The sequence below is a fragment of the Diceros bicornis genome, chromosome 40, assembly GCF_020826845.1.
Source record: "Diceros bicornis minor isolate mBicDic1 chromosome 40, mDicBic1.mat.cur, whole genome shotgun sequence".
In the NCBI taxonomy this organism is placed as follows: domain Eukaryota; kingdom Metazoa; phylum Chordata; class Mammalia; order Perissodactyla; family Rhinocerotidae; genus Diceros; species Diceros bicornis.
This window is the reverse complement of record NC_080779.1, coordinates 15,425,188-15,449,664: the sequence shown is the minus strand read 5'-3', so window position 1 is coordinate 15,449,664 and position 24,477 is coordinate 15,425,188. Positions and strand designations below refer to the sequence as shown.

Sequence of the window (24,477 nt, the reverse complement as noted above, 5' to 3'; positions counted from 1 at the left end):
AAGACTCCATCTATCTACAAAATTTAGTGATTCTATTAATTTTCATGTGTTTTCAAATTAGCCAGTTATCCCGAGGTCAAGATTTGTTAGAGAGATGATCACATAAAGCCTTGTAGTTTGCAGAGAACTTTCACAAATATAGTTCCCAATTCTTTCACTTGCTCTACTGAGTATGACAAAGCAGCAATGGAAATGGTAAAGCAAGCTTAAAGATGGTAAGCGCCAGTTCATCAGTAACAACCACAACGCTTTCTGAGTGTTATCAGCCTGCAGATCATGCCAGAAACAGCTAAGCAGTGGCAATTATTAAAATATAGTCACTGTAAGTAGTAAGAGCTTAGAACAGTTGTTGAAAAAAAATGTTTTTCTTATCCGAAACACACCACTTTAAGATTTTCCTTACCAGAGGAAAATTTTATATTCAGTATTATTTTCTTAAAACATGCTGCACTAATAGTAAACAACTATTCAACTGACTCACGTTTTATACAAATGTTCTGAATTGTTCACTTATCATTAAAAAAGACCCCTAAATCAGTTAAAATCCATTTTTTTCCAAGGAAACAAAAACAAAGCAAAACAAACAGAACAAAACACTTAAATAGTTGGCTCATTCTGGTGGCTTTAAATGAAAAATAAAATGTAATCTTTAACTTGTAATAAGCATATTTATACTAACAATCTGTTTAGTATCAGTCACTAACTGTTGATACTTAAAGATAATCAAGAAGTGGAAAAAATATGGCAAGATTCCCAGGAAAGGCAGCTTGCATATGTTCTAAATATAGTTCCAGCCTTTTCTCATGACATTCATACCCAGCTAACGCTCAGTAACGCTCAAGCGAGACTCAAGGGCCCAGGACATTTCTGCAACTATTTACAAAAACATTTAAGCAAACAAGGAAAATAAGCTTTCAGTATATAACAACTGTGTTTTTAACAATAGGTGCACAAATTCACTAAAGCTCCTATCAAGTTGACATTGGTAAAATTAATAAGTATCTGTGATTCTTATTCAATTAGCAAGGAAACTTCATGCAAATGTTCCTCTTTAGACATCTCAGGCAAACTTATTCCATCATTTATATAGCATTAATGTTTTGGAAATGTTGAGGGAAACCATATTCTCAAAGTTGCATTACAGACAGTCGATGTCAGGAAGGCTTGAAGCTGGTCATTTTGTGCATTAACAGGTGAGCAACTTATATTTGGAGTTACTCGCCTTAGTAGTCCTATATCTACAAAGAGGAAAAGACTCTGAATTCCCTAAAGTGGAATTTTAAGAAAACCTCCAGCTTCTAGCACTGCCTAGCCCATCCTAAAAATTCTATATGTTTGTCAAAAACAGAGGGAGGCAGGGACCCTTCTAAAAATGCATCAGTCTCTAAGTCTGGCATATTATGCAGAAAAATACAGGAAAAACCTTAGGAAGCTCTTTTAAAACTCAGTTTCCACGGCAGATGGGCTTCTCGCTGGCTGATAAGGTGAGAAGTCTGAGCTACCATCATGTCTCAGGTGGACCACTCCAACAGATTTCTAAGCTTCTGTTCATGCTCCACAAAGTAGCCACAGTGACCTTTCACAACACACAAATCAGATGACGTTACCCTCTTGCTTACAATTCTAGGATTTCCCATTGCGCTTATGATAAAATCTAAACACCTCTCAGAGCCCAGGAAGCCCCACTCGACTTTTCAGCTTTCACTTTCTACACTCAACCTCTCTGTGTTCCCCATGACACCCAAAGCTGTTCCTGCCTCGGGCCTTCGCTCTTGCTGTTCCCTCTGCCGGGAACACTTGTCTGCCAGCTTTTCTTACGGGCGCCTACTTCTCACTCTCCAGTTACTACCTCGAATGTCAGCTCCTCAGAGACAACCCTATCTCAACCATCTCCCTCTCCAGCTTCCACGTCATTCTGTCTCTTTCTTTCACATAACTTGGTTCAATTCACAATTTCATTGTATTCTTGTTTGCTGCCCATTTCTCAGCTGAAAAGGGAGCTCAATAGCGGCAGGAACTGTGGTTGTCTGATTCACTCTGTATTCTCAGTACTCAGCACAGAAGCTGGCGTATAGTTGAGGCTCATCAAATATTTATTGAAGGGATGAATGAAGGGATGAATGAATGAGGAAATAACACAAAACTACCAAAACACTGGTAGAGTGTAGCCTTTGGATGCTAGAAAAAATACATATATAGGTAGATACAGAAGTAGGTATATAGACATACACCTAGATCAATAGGTTTTTAATAGAAATATTGAATATAGAGTTAAAATGATATATTCATGAAGACTTGATTAGTGTCATTATATACCTAATTTATTTTCACGTAACTTTTGAGTTTTTATGGTTGAATAAGTCATTTAAAAAGAAAAAAAGCTCTGCCTCTTTTCCCCTATTTGGAAAACCAGGCCCTGTGTATATTACGGCATTGCTGTATTAAATAAGGTCATCCATGTAAAGATCCTAGCATAGTGCCTGACCCACAGTTAAGAGCAAAAATGTTCACTTATAATGTATCCTCAAATTCCTTAATAAAAGAGAAAAGAAGGAAGATGAGCCTATTTAATGCTCTGTCATAAATGAATACTACTTTTTTTTCATTTGCATTCTTAGGATTAATTGCTAATTTCATGTTTTTAGAAAATGTCTATTGATAAAGACACTTGTTTTGGTCCATTCATGGTATGTAAAAAGTGAGACCAGATGACTTGGGCTAAGTAAAGGCACTTTCCCATCAAACCTCTAAACCTTCACATTTGGAGCAGTGACTGCAGGACTGAAGTCTGCCCAACAACTGCGAAAGTTCCCACCTTGGCCTGGCTCTGTGCAATGGCACCCCACAGACCTGAAACCAGTAACAGACAAACAACATGCAGAACACACAAAATAAAAATGATGTGACATCTCAAACTGAGGCAAAGGCAGGGGGATCCACCAACAGCCAGTGTCTGCCCTACAGGCAAATGTCACAGCTAACATGGAATCTCCAGACACTGCTGGGAAGCTGTGCTTCCAGATGCTTCCTCTGCGAAGGGCAGTGACCTGAACATATGAGAGGGAAAGGGCTGAGAAGAGAGGAGGCGTGCACACATTACCACGTACACAGTAAATGTGCTCCATGTAGCCAACTGGGCTAAAGAAGAATCCAGCGTCAAGAAGTTCAAAGAAGATAAGTAGGCTATAGCCAAAGCAACCTGGACAAATCTAGCAGAAGGAATCACACTCTACTACAGAGGAAACTCTGATATACTAACCTAGAAAATTTTGAACAAAAAGAATCACAATTCTGGGTATAAAGTAAGATTTTAAAATGTTAACATAGAGCAGTGATTCTTGGGCCTTTGCATTTCACTGGTAAAATCTAAAATGTGTGTGGGTATTTCTGGTTGTGGAGGAAAGTCTAACAGACATTTCCTAACTTTTTATTCTGCAAATGTGAGAATGTTGGTGGTGGGGGAAGGAGGAGAATCTCCTATTATCGCCTACCTTTATTCATAAAATAAAGGATATTTTAATGTCAAAAGAGAAGAAGAATAGAGAAAATTAACAAAACCAAAAGTTAGTTCTTTGAAAGAGTCAATAAAATTGACAAATCTTTAGCTAGACTGACCAAAACATTTTTTAAAATATAGAAAAGACCCAAATTACTAAAATCAAGAATGAAAGATGGGATGTTACTATCTACCTCACAGGAAAAAAAAAATTTCATAAGGGAATACTATGAATAACGGTATGCCAGCAAATTAGAAAGTTAGCTGAACTGAAAAAATTCCTAAAAAGACATAAGCTACTGAAACTGATTCAAGAAGAAACAGAAAGTCTGAATAGACTGATAGCAAGTAAAGACACTGAATTACTAATTTTAAAACTTCTCACAAAGAGAAGCCCAGGCCCAGATGACTTCACTGGTGAATTCTACCAAACATTTAAAGAAGAATTAAAACCAATCCTTCACAAACTCTTCCCAAAAAACAGAAGATGAGGGAACACTTCCCAACTCATTCTATTAAAAAAAACAACTATCCAGTACCTTTATTCATAAAATAACAGATATTTTAACGTCAAACAAAGAAACAAGTACGTTATTGCAGAATAGTCCTTCTCTAGAAAGGGTGTTTATAACTTTATATTAACATACACACACATATTTTTATGACATTTATATTGTTCTTATTTTGCTCATTTTTCTGTAGACTTGTGAAAATTTCAATACAGATTAAAAAGCCAAAACCAATCACTAACCCCTCAATATAGTAGTAACAATCAGCATTGTACATTTTTTAAGAAAAATATAATTATTTCTATAAATAGAAATAAACTGTAAAACACAAATATTCACTGTAAGATTTCCTTATGTAAAAGGTCACTACTGGAAGATATGCTGATAGTTTCATTCCATAGAGACTTTGATGACAATCAGTCAAAAAATTGAATTAAATAAAAAAGAATTAAGTCACTGAATCAAAAAATTAATATATTTTTGAAAGCAAGCATATAAAAATATATACACTAAGGTTGCTATTTAACAAGAAAAATAACAAAAACAAGAGACTTAACGCTGCTGTCCGTTGCTTTGGTGTTTTGTTTCAATGGTATTAGGATGGCTAAGTCAAAGGAGCTGTTCCTTGTCATGTGTGGAAGGGTCCTGGGCCCTTAAAGACGCCCCTGAGGAGCATGGTCTGAATCACAGCCGACTCAGGCAACCGCATCACAGGTCTCTCTCTTAGCCTGCCTAATACCAGAGTGGCAGGAACTCCAAGTGGGGTAGTTTCAGCCCCACCGTCTGGAAGCTCTCTACCAGACGCCATCCCCCTAACCCACCCCAGTTCGTCTACTCAGCAGGAAGAAATCCTATCAGATACCAGACACTGCCTGGACTATGGTCCTACTAGTGAGGAAGGTCACTGAGCATTAAAATGTGGTAACCTGGGATGACCATCTCTCACTTCCTCATTTAGGGTTTGTGTACTCTCCTCTCTTTGGTGTCTACTCCACCAGCTAGTGGTAAACTCTGGGTCTGGCCATAGATGGACAAAGGTCCCTTAAGGCTCAAGCCTGTTTGATCTACCTCATTTTATCAGAGTTCCCTGAATTTAGGTTTCTGATATCAGCACAGGCTATAATAAAAACGTACTGCTTTCCTTTTCCATTATTCCCTATGAATGTATCTTGGGGACCTCACCAGGAGGTGAGGTTGTGGGTCAAAGCAAAATTTGGATATCCCTGTCTTTTTTTTTTTTTTGGCCTAAAATCATGTAATGGCTCCCCAATTTCACTATAAGGCATAAAAGTCACTTGTCTAGGTGCTGTCTAGGGTAACTACAATAGCTGTGAGTTAGAAGTGGTATCTACGACAAACATTAACAGCATTCTGCCATTACCTACCATCGTTATTTCTCTTCCCAACTATCTGAATCTTTTTTCTCTCTCTTTTTACTTACCCATACTTTAAGTCTAACAAACAAATCTGATGCAGTCCTTATAACCTGTTTTTCTGTACATGGCACACAGATCCTAGGATTTATCAGAATCCACAGGCCTCTTACATGATTCTCTCTAAACAGAAACCTTGGTTCAAACTTAGCTTGGAGAAGAATGCCTACTTTCCTTCTCATCCTTAAAATCTGCTGGTGAGAGGCGGAACAGCAGAACAGGTTTCTCACATCACACTTAGAATCAAAGTTTCACCAGGTCACCACAAAATGGAATTCCTTTAGAGCAAGAGTTTAATTATTTATAACTTTATCATAAGCTTAAAAACAAAGAATATATAAGTTAGGAGAAAATAAGTAAAAACTTACTGTTATTGGTACATCTTTTGTTCCTGAATTTAATAAATGAAGATTTAAAACTTTTGGTAGATCTGTTAAATCGAGGAAAAGAAATATTTCTTAAAAAGGTGTGCTTTATAGCCAGTTAGAATCTTTACCTTATTAGATATCAGACTGAATCTCTTCTAGAATGCGAAAAAGAATGACAATCACATTAATAAAAAGAATGTGATCTGACTCAACTCATAGGTAGGAATCACCTTACTAATAAAGACATTGTGTATTACAAGAACTACCCTCTCCTAAACAACTAGATCAAAAAACAAAATTTTTTAGTGAAATTAGACGTTATTACTAAGCTTTTAGTTTCCAGCAAAGCATAATGAAGCAAATTAATAAGGTGCAATGTGAAATTATCATATTAAGACCAAATCTAATTTTCAAAAATGGGTCTTCAATCCTAAACAACCAAATTTTAATTACATATGGCCCACAGAAATCCCAAATTACAAGTACTCCTACTTTTTCCTTAATAAATCCTCTACTGGGTTGTTTTCAATTTTAGAATTTTAATTCTTTCTTTGACCATCTGGGACAAATTTTTAACATGATGTCATTATAATGAAATTGAATAATCCATATCTAAACAAAAGCCCAGAAGTAAAAAGTTTTATTTCCTTTATTCTACTACTTAAAAAAAGATTTAGCATAATTGAAATGGCAAGGAATTGGATTAAATAACTCAGAAACTACTTTCTGCCTCAATCTTCCATTTTAGAAGCCTTACGTAAGTTATCCCATGACCTTGCTTCCCCACCTGGTAAGCAATGGTATCCCCCAGAGGGGGTGTAAACCTATGAGGACTCTGAGTTCCCAGAAGTAGATTTCCACAAAATCATGTAGCCCACTGAGAAATAACTTTCAAAGCTGAATTACAAAGGAGTTAAGAGTCATTCAGCACTGAATATAGGGATTTTTTTTTTTTAAACCTACAAAGACACTGTCTCTCTGTTTTTTTTTTTACCTTGTGTTCGTAGCGTACCAAAATCTAACATTTCGGTTGAGGAATAAATTCCAGGAGCTTGGAAAAAAGAAAAGTAAATGATTAATTTCACTTTGCCAGAGACAAAGACGTATTGAAAACAAAACAAACACGTGCAGTTCCTTCAGTTTTCCACTAACCTGTTGTGACTTCAACCTCGACAGGAAGAATGATAAACTCTGTGCTGTCTGAAGCATTAGTCTTTATCCTTATGAAGGCTGTGTGATTATCTGCTTCTCTAGATGAAAAACTGGCTCTCATCACTCCCTTGGTTTCATAAGGAGGAATTTCCTGACAAGTTAACAGACCATAATGAAGCACAGCTTTTGTAAAGGTGCAAACCACCATAGTTTATTAAATGAGATGACACTGACTGAAAGATGCATTATCATTTTATACACCTAATAAGAAAAAAAGTACATTGCCAATTAAACAAATATATTCTACTGACTGTAACACACACTCCAATTTTGGAGGATGTGAAAAAATGTGCATCTTAGAATTGATAAAGTATGGTATGTGAAGTTGAGCGAAGTGAAAGACATAAAATTATCTGAAAACGAACTGTCAGTTGCAAAATCTCCGTTAAAAGGCAGAATTAATCTATAAAATCAGTTATTCTTTAATGTGGTACTTGGGTATATAATTCAGTCCTGAAATTCTCTAACCAACAGAAATGTCACTATCAGAGGGAAGTGATTTTCCCGACATCTACAGGAATCTCTTTAAATGGTAACCAAGGGAGCTTAGACTCTGTATTTCCTTTCATTTAAAACCTAACAAAACAAAGCTTCCCAAGCCAATCTACAGTTTACCAACTGAGTTTGGTAAGGCTCTTAGCATGTAACATAGCAAAAATTTCAGGCCTGTAAACGAGGGAACACTCACAGATACACTAGAAAGAAGACTCATTGAAAAAAAAAATTTTTTTTGAGATGTAATTCTTTCCCTGGTTTTAGAATAATCTGGCTTCCTTGGAACCACTATAATTTCTCTGCACACACCTTTTGGTATATTTTAGGAAGTTCTTGTGTTTTATAATTTATTGGTCTTCACTTACCTCTACTCTTAATTTTTTAGTTTTAAAGTAGGAAAGAAGTGATTGGAACCCTCCTGGGCACTAGAGATGCACCATTCATTTCCCCATCTCTAGGGGGCTGACTTGGTCTCTGGGGTTTTCTTACGTACACTGAAATGGGCTGAGGGTGAGGTCAAGGCCAATTGAGTTTTTTCTTATTCTAGGGTTTGTAGGAATAAGAACCACTATCTTTTCTTGTACCCACTGGGAGTATTAAAACATTATGCTATCTCTGCTACCATTCTTTATAGTTCTTTACTAACTAGAAATCTGAATTCTCTTATGTTTATTAGATACCAATTATATTTTATAGTAAATTCTAGTTCTATCTAGAATTATAATACAAATTTAATAGCTTATAGTTAATTCTCTGAAGTACTGTTTGATACACTATTTCTCCCAAAGGCTTTTCAAACAGTAACATAATTTCAAGGTAAAACATTTTTGTGAAAGGATATAAATGGACTGTCCATTACATATTTCTACCTGCTAGTGTGTTTCTATACCTTAGGAGTTAACCAAATCACCGACAAATTTGTTTCTAAATGTTCAAGTCAACATCCTAAAAATGTCCGCTCCACATCCCTTCCATGGTTGAGACTGGTCAGAAGACAGAATCAAGGGGCTAAGTGTGTTTAACAGAGCAACTGATAAAGAAAACTTGGCTCTTCAGAACTTACTCATAATGGGAAAGTCAGCATCCCTTCAATTATGGATAAGCAGTGATTTGAGTGACCTTGCTCTAAGCACTACATTTACCACGTCTTTCCTTTCTTTGATTAAAGCATGGCAGACAACATTTAAAAAGAAACCAACTCTCCTATGGCAGGAACATTTACAAATGAAGTCGCTGCTACATATTCATTAATTTGGTTAATACTTGCTAGTATTCTCCAAGAAAACATAGTTTTCTAAAGCACTGACACAAAATATTGTTAAATATTCAACAATATTAAAGGTGGATGTAGATTACTTAAGAATTTAAAATTTTCGAAGTCACCACAAGGGCTTGACCACATTCCCCCCGAAAATGCCATCTCTGTCAACAGTAAGTCTGAACGTTCAATTCTCTACCTTAAAAAATATAATGGATCCTTCCTACAGGTTTTTTTTTTTTTAATCTTAGTGTAAAGCACACATTATAAAGATTAGATTCAGAGACAACTTTACCCATATTCTGAGAAAGAACAGTTGAAATCTCTTCTTTTCCATATAACAGGTTAAAGCTCTCACTGATTTTGTTCAATGCTCTTTCCAAAAATTACTACTTATACTTTTCTCACTCTCTCACCCAATTTTAAAATATATTTGATATAAATTTAATATTAAGACAATAATTAAGGAAAAGTCACTCATATTTCTTCAGGTGATAAAGAGCTAAGTATTTTCTGGTGTATTTAAGAAAATAATTGATTTCATGTGACCGTATGTGAGAAAAAAATATGTTAGCACTCACCCACAGTTTTCTGGTACCCCCTTGTTGACCTGTTGGAAGTTCTAGGTGAAGATCTCCTCCACTAGAGTACATTTCTACAACCTGTGACAAAAGAACACACGACGGTTAAGTTCAAAATCATATTCTCAATGCAAATGATTTGCTGTTCTACAGAAATGAGTTTGACACCCTAATTGTTTGACACCCTAATTGTTTATCAGAAAAATTCTATAAAAACATAAACAGGGGCCAGCCCGGTGGTGCAGAGGTTAAGTGTTCGTGCTCCGCTGCTGGCGGCCCGGGGTTTGGATCCTGGGCACGCACCGATGCACCACTTGTCAGGCCATGCTGTGGCCTCGTCCCATATAAAGTGGAGGAAGACAGGCACAGATGTTAGCCCAGGGCCAGTCTTCCTCAGCAAAAAAGAGGAGGATTGGCATGGATGTTAGCTCAGGGCTGATCTTCCTCACAAAAGAAAACCATGTACAGATATAAAAATAGGATAAGTATCATTGTCACATCACTAGAGTCAGCATCTCATATGTGTAAGCAATGGTGGTTTAAAACAAGGTAACTTTGAAACATTATACTTAGAAACAGTGTAGTACTTTCAGACACTGAATTTTCAAAAATCCATCCATTTTTTTTTGCCCATTTTTTAATTGGGCTGTTACTTTTTTTGTTGTTGAGATGTATGAGTTCTTTGTATATTTTGGAGATTAACCCCTTATCAGATATATGGTTTGCAACCCACTTCAAAAATGGGCAAAAGATCTGAACATATATTTCTCCAAAGAAGATATACAGATGGCCAACAGGCACATGAAAAGATGTTCAAAATCATTAACTATCAGGGAAATGCAAATCAAACCTACAATGAGATATCACCTCACGCCCATCAGAATGACTATAATTAACAACACAGGAAACAAGCGTTGGAGAGGATGTGGAGAGAAGGGAACTCTCATACACTGCTGGTGGGAGTGCAAACTCATGCAGCCACTATGGAAAACAGTGTGGAGATTTCTCAAAAAATCAAGGATAGAACTACCATATGATCCAGCTATTCCACCGCTGGGTATTTATCCAAAGAACACGAAAACACCAATGCATAAAGAAACACACACCCCTGTGTTCACTGCAGCATTATTCACAGTAGCCAAGACTTGGAAGCAACCTAAGTGCCCATCGAGGAACGAATGGATAAAGAAGATGTGGTATATGCACAATGGAATACTACTCAGCCATAAGAAATGATGAAATCCAGCCATTTGTGACAACATGGATGGACCTTGGGGGTATTATGCTAAGTAAAATAAGTCAGAGGGAGAAGGTCAAATACCATATGATCTCCCTCATAAGTAGAAGATAAAAACAACAACAAACACATAGAGACAGAGATTGGACTGGTGGTTACCAGAGGGGAAGGGGGGAGGGAGGAAGGCGAAAGGGATGATTAGGCACATGTGTGTAGTGATGGACTGTAATTAGTATTTGGGTGGTGAACATGATGTAATCTACGTAGAAATAGAAGTATAATGATGTACACTGGAAATTTATACAATGTTATAAACCAATGTTACCATAATAAAAAAAAATCCATCCATAGGATACTTATTTTTATTTTTTCCAAAGGAAACAGTTTATCAAATTTTAGAAATACAAATTTTGTATTTCTTATAGTCATGAACCGCATAACGTTTCAGTCAATGACAGACCACATATACGATGGTGGTCCTGTAAGATTAGTACCATACAGCCTAGGTGTGTAGTAGGCTAAACCATCTAGATTTGTGTAAGTATTGTAGAGGAGGAAGAAATTCTCCTCTACCCTTCTAGGTTCTTCGAGCTGGTCTAAGAATTAAATTGACAGGAGACAGATTAACAGGAGAAGAACAAACAAAAGTTTAATAACGTGTATAAACATGGGAGAAACCCAGGAAGACTGAGTAACTCACCAAAATAGGCAAAGCCCTCACCTTAAATACCAACCTCAGCTAAAGATAGAAGAAGGTGCTGGGGGTGGGGAGAGTCAGGGACTTCAAAGGGAAGAAAGGCAATTCACAGGTTGGTGAAAAGGAGCAAAGGTTTGGAAAACAAGTGTTTGGCCACACAGAAACAGAAGAACACAGAGGGGAGCCCAACCACAGGCTTTTCTGGGTTCCTCCCTGTCTATCGCCTAGTTCATGTTACGCTAAGGTTATGCTTGCTTCCTGAGACAGGTTTTTTTTAATCTGAACTCTTTTAGGGAGTTAAGGGGGAGGTAACAAGAAAAACCTTCTGAGTCTTTTGTTTCTTAAAAATAATCAGCCTAAAATAATCCTCACGTTAAAGAGACATATTGTAGGGCAGCAAATTTTGTTCCCCTTCAGTACCTTCTACGACATTCGCACGACAAAACTCGCCTAATGATGCGCTTCTCAGAATACATTCCTGTTGTTAAGCAACGCGTGACTGTGGTAACACAAGTGCTTCTTCATCCACGCGTTTATAACAAGATCTAGCAGCAGATCCAATAACCAGTATGATTGTAAAACAGTGAATAACATATTATTCTGAGATATATGCCACAATTTTAATGCAGTATGAAAATGTTTGGTTTCTACTAATGGCAAAAATCACAGGTACTGTTAATAACACCTCTGTGGCATGTACCTTCACTCATGATTGTTTTAAACTGTTTTGCTGAGGTACAATTTACGTACAATAAACTAGACATATTTAAAGCGCACAACTTGATAAATTCTGACATACGTTTACAGATGTGAAGCTACCACTGCAATTAAGATATTAAATACACCCACTACTGCCAAAATGTTTCCTCAGGGCCTTTGCAATCCACGTGTCCCTCTCTGCCCCCTCCCATCCCCAGGCAACCAATGAGCTGCTCTCTGCCACTCTAGATTAGTTCGTGTTTTCCAGTATTTTACATAAATGGAATCACACAGTATGTACTCGTGTGTCTGGCTGCTTTTACTCAGTGTAACTATTTTGAGATCCATCATGTTGTTGTATGTATTAATAGTTCATTTCTTTTCAATTTTATGGATATGCCACAAATTTTGTACTGATAGACATTTGGGTTGTTTCCAGTTTTGGGTCATTACAGATAAAGGTGCTATGAACCTTGCATCGCTAAGACTTTGTGTGGACATCTGCTTTCCTTTCTCTCGGGCAAACACCTAGGGATAGAATGGGTCACATGGCACGAGGCCTTCCTTTAAAGGTAGGTAACCCTATCACTTAAAAAGAAAGAATATATTTAATTAAATGAAAATTTGGGGTGAAGTAAGAGAATGGATGGAAAAATCTTCCATCACTTGTTTTATCACAAAAGTCCTCCACGAGTCCATAAAAAGGGACAAAGCAGGAAAAACAGCAATATTGTAGTAAAGTACTTAAAGGTTTTTGGTGCGTGTTGTTGTTAAAGTAAGGCATTTAGCAAAGACTAATGAGCTGAGACTTTCTCCAGGTATTATTTCTTGCCTTCCGATTTATTATAGTGTTTCCCTATGGTACTGATTGTATTAACAGTAATAGCACCTTAACTAGTGGGGTGACGGTAGAATTTTTTCTGAAAAGTCAGAAAATATCACATATTATTTCATTGAATCCTCCAAGTATTAAGGAAAGAAGCATAACGATGTTTGGAAACAGAATATTAAAAGGTATACTACTGATGATAGGAAGAAGAATAAAGAAATGGGGACAGAAAAAGGCTACATTACAAAAACAAAGGAAAGATTACATTAAAACAAGGAACGTGACACATTCCTGATTTTTAGTCCAATCCTATTTATCCTAATTGTAAAAAGTTTAGGAAAAAAAAGGAAGCCAACAATATATATAGAATATAATTTATGTAAAAAAAAAATTCCCACACAGAATGTTTATTTTGTGTTTCCACATATATGCTTGCAAATGCACAGAAAAAGGTCTGACATGACACACACCAAGATCATCCAAGTAGCGTCTATGACGAAGGGTTTGGGATTGGAATAAAATTAAATGTTCTTCAGACACCCCAGCCACACATTCAAGTGCTCAATAGCCACATGTGGCTAGTGGCTGCTGTACTGGACAGAGCAGATACAGAACTTTTCCATCATTGCAGAAGGCTCTAGCGGACAGCACTGGATTGGAAGGTAGGAAGTTAAAGGGGACTTCTGCTTCACACGTTTGAATTGCTAACATTTTTTTTCAGTGAGAACATACTCGTGGTTTGTGTTGTATAATGAACCAATCAGATGAGATTTCTTGCTCTACAATATTTTCTTAAATTTAAGGACAAGACTAATGACAGGCTAACATATTATAGGACTATCAGGTTAAGAGTACCTTCCAGATAAACAATCTATATTGGTTCTAAGAGGGCAACTTTGCTTTTCCATTTGCTCTCCTATATGATGGTGAAAAGTCCATTGTAGTAAATCTTCTTGAATTCAAATGTTATAACTGGAAAAAGACTAGATGAACAACAACAATAACAAAGATCAGTATTGAATTCAAAGAGATAACTGTTCTAGATGATAGCTTGATGACTCTAAAGGCTGAGGAGAAAAGGCATAGACTATAAGGCTACCTAAACAATGGTAGGTTGGCCAATATCTGCTGAGCCCTGTAACCTCTGTCCTTCCAAGGAGGAAGCAAGGTCCTTGGTCTGTGGTCTGGCAGCCCCACATAGAGAGAGCACCCCTGGGGTGCTCTGTAATACTGCTGCTATAGCAGCGTGTGGCAACTCATGCAGCAGGGTCTGATACAATGAAAGGATAAGTTTTTATTTCTTTGACTGAAAACAGTCAAGGAAAGAAAGGAGCAAGAATTTATGAGGTTTCTGTATAGATTTGTAATAAAAGTTAGCCAGAACAGGGAAAATATACCATTACTGAAAGCAGCAAAAGGATATAAATGACAGTGCTGATGAAGAGGAAACACTCTTCACTTGTAAAAGCAGGACACAGGAGCATTTTCGTCTTTTGTGATGAAGATATCTAGCTAAAAATAATCAAATTTGGGCAGAGTATTTTTATTAGCATCTATCCTCACCCAATGTCAGCCAAGTGTTGGGGAGAAATCTCTTTCTTGTTACTTTAGCATATAATTCTTAAGCATTTCACAATTCAGGCTCTGAATATCTCATCTTGTTCTTCCTCATTTCATTGTTTACCAACATTTCTACCAGTGGGTTCTAGGATGACAAAACCCATTTTGGTTGTCAAAGCTCTGCAGCTTGCCACAATTTATAGTATTTTCCCTCCACCTCTCATTTTCAAGCTACAGTTATGTCCTGCAGTGTTGGTCCTACCTGGGTGTGGATATTATGGACTACTCTGGAAAGTACCCACATCTCCTTCCAACACAGACAACACAACTAGAAGCCACAGTGGCAGCATGTGTCATATACCTGCAAGTCACTGTGGATGGGCAGTGGAGATTTTAGGAAATATCTGAGGGAGTGACACCAGCCACTCCTACTCTGGAAGGGACACGGAACTAGAGGAGAAATTTCAAATTTGAAGACAATTAGTTCTAAAAGATTGGGTAAGATAAGGAGTTGGGTTTTTTAAATTAAAAAATGTTTGCTTTTAACCATGATTCTATATTACCCTTCCCTTGGATCTTAATTTCCAGGCTGCCATCACCAAAAAATTTCTTACAAGAAACAAGTATGAACCATGTTCTTCAAAATTTATATTGGGCCAGAAGGAACTTACAGGCAAGAAAAGTAGCATCCTGGTGTAGCTGAAAACTCTTCTTAAATTAAATGAAGAGCTGCCTAAACTGTAACACGAGAGAAGCCACAGTCGTTTTAAAAATGGTTCCAAAAACTCAGTATCTGGACTGCTGTAATCCAAAATTCAGACTACAGCAAGCTGCATTAAAAGAATATCCCTCTTCAATACATCTATGAAACCCCATTATTTTAAATAGTCTTGAGAGTATAACAAAGTGCGACTTCACGCTAAGCATTAATTTCCAGCCAAACGAAACTCATTCAAAGTCACCAGCATAAACGCACCTGTAAAGGCTCACTGTGAGGGTTGTGCATGTTTATTATAGGTGAGAAACTGCCATTCACAGGGACTCTGGCCCCAAGAAACGGCCTTAGTCGGTATGGATTTGGAACTCCAACACCAAATACCTGTTTCAAAAGAGGAAAACATGCAATGTGAGTTACTTTCATAACTAACATTTTTATCGTTATAACTGACTGATCTAGGGAAAACTGGTGAGGCTAATTTAGATGGAAATATGGAAATATCTTAACAACTCCCTTTAAAAAGAACACACGTAGTTTCTATGCTTGATTTGGCTATATATCTGATTTACTATATATATATATATATATATATATATGTATATATATGTGCATTTGGAATTATTTCTATAATATACTGGAAATTAAAATAACAGCAGTCCTTCATGAGGTCATGGGATAGACAAAAGAAGAAAATAAGGACTCAAAAGATTTCCCTACTCCAACCACCAGAAGATGGATCTAGGGCCTAGAAAATCTCTCAAATACCAAGCCCAGCCCCAGGTCATTCCCACATGGGAAGGCCCTGGGTTCACTAAACAGGGTGAGTCACTGACTCAACAAGTGTATGTTAAATGAGTGTCATCTATATAGCACTTCAAAGTTATTCATCTATAAGGCATTCAGAAGTTTACTGACTGCCTACTAAATAACCATTAAAGACTTATTCACCATAAATAAGCAAAAGTTCCTGACTAAATGGAATGTTTACTCCGACACTAATTTTCAAAATATATGAAATGCTCTGGGCACTGGAGAAGAAATGTTCAAAAACAAAAGCATAAAAAATGTCAAGTAAGACATTAACTAAGTAAGGACTTAAACAATTGAGTTCCATGGGAAGTATAGCACAGTGGTTAAGAGGATGGTTTTTGTAGCTACAAAGACATGGGTTCGAAACCCTGCTCAACAACCTACTAGTAGTATAATTTGGGCGAATTATTTAACTTTTCTAAACTTCACCTCCCTTATTTAAAAAAATGAGAATAACAGTATCTGCAGTGCAGGCAGAAGTGCATGTAAAGTATGTAGTATACAGTGTCATATAAGCAATTATTCTTAATAATTTTGATAACCTTGATAGATAAAAATCTTAATTCACAAAATATTAACTATTTTTAATAATCTAAACAGTGATTATACATAATAAATGTTTGTCAAAAAGTATGTTTTAATCTTGAAACTATTAACAAGTATGCTTCACAAGTGTACAAAATGTAAAAATTAGAAATATTTTGAGTCAGTGTGAAAATATTTTTTACTATTCTTTTGCCAACCAATCTTACATTAACACTTAGCTGTAGTTTTAAGATCGTTTGTCCACAGCCTGATTTGAATAGCGATATTCACACACAGAGCGGTAAATATAAATGCTCTAAGAGTAAACTCCACATTTTCTATTATTCCTGAGGTTTTGAAGACAGTTCTTAAAAGGCTATCATATGATAGGTCAGAGATGATGACTATATTTATTAAATTAAGCAAAAGTTTTAATTCTGTTTCTTACCTGGTAAGTAAATACCCCATGATTAGATGTGTTAATAAATAAAGTATTTTCTACATTTCCCACTACTCTTGCAAGAAAAACTACATCAAATGATGTATTTCCTCCTGGAAGAATTTTCTGAAAAAGAACAGCAATAAATAAAGTTAAATCAGTAACCAAAAAATGAGATCATGCTGACCACAGTTAGACAGCTAAAGTTCTCTAAAACAAATGTCTTAGAATCATTTCCATAAACTAGCTTTTTCCCTATAAAGGTTTAAGCTTTAACTTAGCCAAACTATTTTGCAGTGGAAAATAAAAAAAAAATATGTGTTCATACTGGATGTCTACAGTCACACATCTTTGTCAATTACCAGTCTAAAACCCTGTACAACAGATGGTTCCTTGAATTCTGTTCATTCAACAATCACTAGGCTGGAATGAAGAGCCTAATTATAGGCTGTTCCATCATCACACAGTCAAGAAGGAGTTGAGCTGAACCTGAGCTTCTTATACAGATGCACTACTCTACTACTAAGCAACAACCCGTACTATTCCACAGAAGAAATAAGCCCAGGCCTCAGCCCCTTGACCTCTGTCAGCCATTCACACAAGGGTGCCAGCAACTTAAGAAAGAAGGCAGGGGTGACAGTATGTGCAGGAACTCACTCCTGTTATTTTGTGCAGATTGAGAAAGTCATTGTAGTTAACAAAATAAAATTTTATCACAACAAAACAATAGGGCTGCTCCATGAGGCTCAAGAGACTGCAAGTGCAGTTTTGTCTGCAATAAAGCCTTAAAATGCATTTTAATATGTAAAGTTATCAACCTCTCTCATTCTGCCTGTATGGCTAGAACTCTAAAATGCTTTCCAAATTATAGCTTAAAATACATGGCATTGAAATTTCTGGCTTCACTTTAGGAGTAGAAAGCTGAAAAGAGCATTCCTCCTTCATTATCAATAGCAAAAAGAATAATCTACAAAATCATAACTTTTCTCGAACCCATCACAGAGTTTGTGTATCAACTAGCCCCCAATTTAAGCACAGACAAGCACCTCAAGGAGTGATAGAATGTGAGTACTGGCTCACCCATGGCAGAGAACGGCAAGTTGAAGCTACCAAACAAGAGGTTTGTAAAATGAATTCAGCTAAAATTTTTACATGCTCCTAAAAGCTAAGTGTGGGCTAAAATGAGAGTACAGCACCCCTGGAAGAGTAGATACTAGATGGAGGTCACACCTGAGCCAAAATCAATAATAAGATATCTGGTAAATCCCTAAATAGTTTGAAATTAAACAACCCACTTCTAAATAACCTATTGGTCAAAGAAATAGTCACAAGGGAAATCATAAGATATTTTGAATCAATTGGAAATTAAAACACAACATATCAAAATTTGTTGGCTGCAGCTAAAGCAATGCTTGGAGGGGAATTTACAGTATTATATGCTTATTTTGAGAAGAAATGTGTCAACCAATAATCTATGTTTCCACCTTAAGAAACGAGAACAGCAGTAAATTAAACCCAATATATACAAAAAGAAGAAAATAATACACAGGAGCAGAAATGAATGAAACAGAAAACAGAAAAATAGTGAAAAATCAATAAAACCAAAAGCTAAAACTTTAAGAAGGCCATAAAACTGATAAAACCCTGGAGAGAATGAACAAGAATAAAAAGAAAGACAAAAAGGGGCCGGCCTGGTGGCACAGCGGTTAAGTGCACACGCTCCACTGTGGTGGCCCGGGGTTCAGATCCTGGGTGTGCACCGCCACACCGCTTGGCAAGCGATGCTGTGGCGGCGTCCCATATAAAGTGGAGGAAGATGGGTACGGATGTTAGACCAGGGCCAGTCTTCCTCAGCAAAAAGAGGAGCATTGGCATCAGATGTTAGCTCAGGGCTAACCTTCCTCATAAAAAAAAAAAAAAAAAAAGACAGACAAAAATATAAGAAACTGAAACGTGGACAGCATTTATACCCTTTACACATAAAAAGGATGATAAAGGAACATTACAAACAATTCCATGCCCATAATTTAATAACTAGAAGAAACGGACACAGTCTTTGAAAAACACAATCTGCCAAAGCTCGCTCAAAACAAAACAGATAACCAGAACAGTCCTATATTCATTCGAGAAATTTAATTTGTAGTTAAAAACTGCCCACAAAGAAAAGCCCAAGCCCAGATGCTTTCACTAATAGAATTCTCTACCAACCGTTTAAGAAAAAATTAATATCTATCTTACATAAACTTTCCAGCATACAGAAAAGAAGAGAACATTCCCCATCTCATTTTATGAGTCCAGCATTACCTCGATACCAAGACCAGACAAAGACTTGACAAGAAAAGAAAATTACAAGGCTACATCCCTCATGAACGTAGATATACTATCATCTACAAAGTACTGGCAAACTGAGTCCAGCCAATACATAAAGAAGGACAATACATCACGACCATGTGATTTTTACCTTGGCAATGCAATTCTAGTTCAACATTCAAAAATCAAATCAGAATAATTAATATTACCAGCTTTAACTAAAGAAGAAAAACCATACGGTCATTTCAATGGGGGCATAAAACAATTTGACAAAATTTAATATCCACTAATGGTTTAAAATCTCAGTGAACTAAGTTAATGAGAGAGAACTTCTTCAACTTGATAAAGAGCATCTACAAAAAACCTAGAGCTACCATATATTATGGTGAATGATTGAATGCATTCCCCCCAAATTTGGAACAAGGCATGGATGTCCACTCTCATGAAAGCTACTCAACATTGTAGTGAAGTACTAGCCAGTGCAATCAGGCAAGAAAAAGAAATAAAAGGCATACACATTAATTTCCTGGTTTTGATAACTGTACTATGATTATATAAGATGTCAGCATTAGGAGAAACGGGGTGAGGGATACACGGAGACTATCTGTACTTATGTTTCTATACATTTAAGATTAATTCAAAATAACATTACAAAAAATCTCAGCAAGATTTTTAAAAAAGAAATTGACAAGCTGATTCTAAAACTTAAATGGCAAGACAAGAAAATAAGAAGAGCAGAACAATTTTGAAAAAGAAAAACAAAACTGGAGGACTCACAATATCTGATTCTAGGAATTACTAAAAAGCTACAATAATCAAAGACAGTGTGGTATTGGTGAAAGGGCAGACATATCAGAGTCAGTATATCTACTAGATATATATTAGAATATAGTGGAGAGTCCAAAAAACATATCCACACATACAAGGTCAATTAACTTTTGACAAAAATGCAGAGGGATTTCAATGAGAAAGGATACTCTTTTCAATCAATAGTGCAGGGACAACTGTATATCCATGTGCAAAACAAAACAAAATAACTCTTGATCCATATCTCACACCATAAACAAACATTAACTCAAAACAGATCACAAACCTAAATGTAAAATCTAAAACCATTAGGCTTCTGAAAGAAAAACTGGAGAAAATCTTTGTGACTTTGGTTTAGGCAAAGAGTTCTTAGCTACGACTCCAAAAGCATGACCCATAAAAGAAAAATTTGATAAACTAGACTTCATGGAAATTAAAAACTTCTGTTCTTTGAAAGATTCTATAAAAAGAATAAACAGGCATGCTGCAGATTGGGAGAAAAGGTTTGCAAATCACATTTGTGATAATCGACTTGTATTCAGAATATATAAAGAACTCTCAAAAACTCAGTTAAGAAGAAAACAAACACAATTAAAAAATAGGCAAAAGACTTGAGCAGACATTTTACCAAAGAAAATACATGGATGGCAATAAGCAAATGAAAAGATACTCAAAATCGTTGGTCATTGAGGAATGTAAATTAAAATAAAAATGAACTAACACTATATTCCTATTTGAGTGACTAAAATTAAAAACAAAACAAACAAACAAACTGAAACCTAACAATACTGAGTGCCAAGAAGGACGCTGAACAACTGGAACTCTCCTACATTTCTGGTGTGAATGCAAAATGGTATGGTCACTATGAAAAACTGTTAAATATATACTTAGCATAAGACCCAGCAATTCCATTCCTAAGTATTTATGTAAGGGAAATGAAAATTTATGTTCACATAAAAATCTATACGTAAATGTTTATAGTGATTTTATTTATAATAACTCCAAACTGGAAACAACCCAAATGTCTTTAACTGGTGAATGGATAAACTGTAATCCTCTCATCCAATGAACTCAGTAATAAAGTGGTACAAACAACTGATACGTCCAACTACATGGATCAATGTGAAATGCATTGTGCTAAACGAAAGAAGCCAGACTCAGAAAGTTATATACTGCATTGTTCCATTTATGTAACCTTCTAGAACAGGCTACACTCAGAGGCTTGAGTTGACTGAATTGATTACATGACTTTATGAGTCTGTCAAAACTCAGAACTATAAACTAAAATGGGTGAATTTTACTGAAAGTATACTATAATAAAAAAAAATCTATATATATTTGCAGATTCACTCAACACAGTATTTTAGCCTGGATCTTTTCTCACAAGTGTCTCAGTCTGCAGGTTCCCTGGAGCAAGGACCTGTAATTGAATGTTTAGATTTAATTCTTGGTAGGCAAAAAAACCCTCAAATCCACTTTAATTAAGATAACGTCTCTAAACAAAGTGGACAATATCATTGAGTTCAGGCAGTCCATCCACACTTCTCACTGTTGTGAATTTCACCCCACAGAGTCATATCACTGGGCATCCATTTATCACCTTTATTACTCCCCTGATAGCTTAAAGATCCAGTCCTGACACCTAGGGACAGAGAAGAACCTCAAGGCAGTCTGAGAAAAGAATACCATTTTCCCATCTAAGATGCCAGTGCTTATAATACAGATGTTTAATTTCTGTACCACACACAGAAAAAAAAGGAAAAAAAAACTCACCAAAAAATGTAGAGCTAATCAGAAATTTCCACAAAAAGCAAAGCGTGAGGATAACAAAAACCTCACAGAAAGGGGCAGTAAAGAAACTTGGATAGCTCATTCTGGGCACTGCATTGAGGGAGGAAAACTAATTTACTCTTAGAATTTGAATCAGAATTCAGCACTCATGAAGGTGTATAATCTGATTACAGACTGGTGCCCAAAAATTCCTCAAGCAGAATATGTACTGTTTAGTTGGTGGTGCTGAGACCACTGGTGCTGGCCATTCTCTGTGGAAAAACTCAACTTCAGTGCAGGCTCACAGCGATTATAAGATGGCCCTGACTGTCAGACGCGCCCCAGTTTCAGAGATATAAAAATGATTTAAAAAAAACTGTTTCAGACTCAATGAGTATGGTATTCCTGTCTGATAATAGTTTTAGTGTCAATGGAGATATTCGTAAGGCCTGTGTTTATTACAGAGAAATTTATCCAGCCAGAGAAAAAACTGGTTTCCTTTAAAATTTTTATGGGACCTTATTTTATTTAAAAAAATGTATATATTTAAATAATAGCTTTTTAAAGCCCATCTAAATTCCAAAAAGTTTGGGAAATTATCATGGGATGCTTAATTCTTGGTATAACCTTCTGCTACCACCAGAACTGGATACCTAGTCTTGGGTAAGTAGCTGATGCACAGGAGACCTGAGTTTCTAATCTGCCAATAAGTAAATGAGATTTTGGCAAGTCATTCAACTTCTGTAGTTCTTAATTTCTCCTAATTTCACAATGAGCCATATTAGATGATCTCTAAGATCTTCATTATTGAAGAAACCAAAAGCATGACCAATTTCACTGCTTAATACCTGGAAGATCAGGCTTTGCTTCGTGATATCGTTTATATCCTGGGGGGAAAGAAGGGGGCCTAGACATGAGAATACAAGTTCTCTTTGATAGTTCCCAATATCTAATCAAGACTTGACTCTACTATTATTTTAATACTTTAAGAAGATGCTGAGAGAGACAGATAGAATAAATATTTCTCTTTTTTTATAACAGGGAAAATCTAGTTCTAAGTGACACTTAAGGGCATAACAAAAATGATGATGAAACAGAACAGCAAACTCAGGCTAAGGCATGTAATCTCCCCAGAAGAATTCATTAGATTTGCTACAATTCAGTCTTTTGTTCCCTTTGCTACACACTTTCTACAGTGAATGAATTTAGTGTGATAAAAAAAAAAATTAGAGCCAGCTCTGACGGCCTAGTGATTAAAGTTCCGCACGCTCCACTTCAGCGGCCTGGGTTTGGTTCCCGGGCACTGACCCACAACATGCATCTGTTAGTAGCCATGCTGTGGCGGTGGCTCACACAGAAGAACTAGAAGGACCTACAAGTAGAATATACAACTATGTACTGGGGCTTAGGGGAGAAAAAAAAAAAAGAGAGGAAGATTGGCAACAGATGTTAGCTCGCAGAGAATCTTTCCAAGCAATCAAAAAAGAAAAATTAGAAATCAGTAGAGAAAGTAATGAAGACACAAGGTGTGCTAGCTTTAGTCTAACATTCTCTGCAGCTAAGCAGCTCATCTTTGTACATAGCTCAGCCCCTGGCCTTTTGCTCCCTTGGTGAGCTCATCCAGGCCCATGGTTTCCTATCTTCACCAGTGACGCCTACACTTCTATTTCAAGTCCAGTCCTCTCTCTCACACGCCAAACTCAAATACCAACTGCCGACTTGGCACCTCCCCCCGGATGTCTAGCAGACGTCTCAAATCTAACACGTCCACAACTAAACTATGGAGCCAATCTTGACTCTTCTCTTTCTCTCAATTCCACATCAGAAAATCCTGTTGGCTATATCTTCAAGATACATCCCAGATCCAACAGCCTTCTCCACTTCTTCTCTCCTCTGGGCAGAGTAGTTATCTCCTTGTCCTGGAGTGCTGCAACAGCCAGGGTAGCTGCTGTCCCTCCTTCTCCCCTTGCCCTTCTTCAGTCTAGTTTTTGATAAACAGTGATCCTTATAAAAAAATAAGCTATCATTTCATTCCTCTGCTCAAAACCCTGTGATGGCTTCCCATTTCAATCAGGATAAAAGCCAAAGTCCTCACCACAGTTTTTAAGACCCTTCCCACTCTGTCCCCTCCCAGCCACGTCCACTTCTCCGTTTACTCGTGCTCATTCTGGTCTAGCCACACTGTCCTCTCTGCACATCAGGCATGCTTTCACACTGGAGCCTTTGTACTGCCTGTACCCTCTGTCTGGAATGTTCCTCCATATATTCTACTTCCCTCCATATACTTCTCTTTCTTACCTCCTTCAAGTCTGTTCAAATGTCACCTCCTGAATGAAGCCTACCCTGACCATCCTATTTAAAAATTGGAGGAGTGATGTCAGCATCATGGCAGTGTAAGACATTTTTCCTTTTTTGTCCCCCTTTTTAAAAAATGATTAGAAATCCACCCACGAACAGAAGTGTCTTTGTGGAAGTTGTGGGATCCAGCACCATATGCCAGGGGAACTGGGAGTTGTCTCACCCAGTAATATGCGGATAGACTTTGATACAGGCTGCGGAACCAGTGAACCTGCCCCAACCCCTCTTGCCGCAGTTGGGACAAAACTGGGAGAGTGCTGACTTGGGCAGATATCCATGGATGAGAGAGATTTTGCAGATGTCCAGCCTTGCTGAGGAGAGATTCCATCATGCCATTAGAGGAAAAAAATACATGAGTTTGGTCTC

General features: G+C 36.9%; 1 protein-coding gene across 2 annotated transcripts in view; it reads right to left on the bottom strand.

The window, feature by feature from the left end:
- TMEM131 (transmembrane protein 131) overlaps nucleotides 1-24,477 on the bottom strand; it is a 221,740-nt gene that overhangs the window by 65,802 nt on the left and 131,461 nt on the right. For both annotated transcript variants that reach the window (XM_058534507.1, XM_058534508.1), the window contains exons 6-11: nucleotides 16,876-16,992; nucleotides 15,351-15,473; nucleotides 9,353-9,433; nucleotides 6,959-7,109; nucleotides 6,801-6,857; nucleotides 5,807-5,868 (exon numbers count right to left, since the gene is read on the bottom strand). In XM_058534507.1, the coding sequence (XP_058390490.1) occupies nucleotides 5,807-5,868; nucleotides 6,801-6,857; nucleotides 6,959-7,109; nucleotides 9,353-9,433; nucleotides 15,351-15,473; nucleotides 16,876-16,992 (591 nt within the window). The remainder of the gene's footprint in view (nucleotides 1-5,806; nucleotides 5,869-6,800; nucleotides 6,858-6,958; nucleotides 7,110-9,352; nucleotides 9,434-15,350; nucleotides 15,474-16,875; nucleotides 16,993-24,477) is intronic.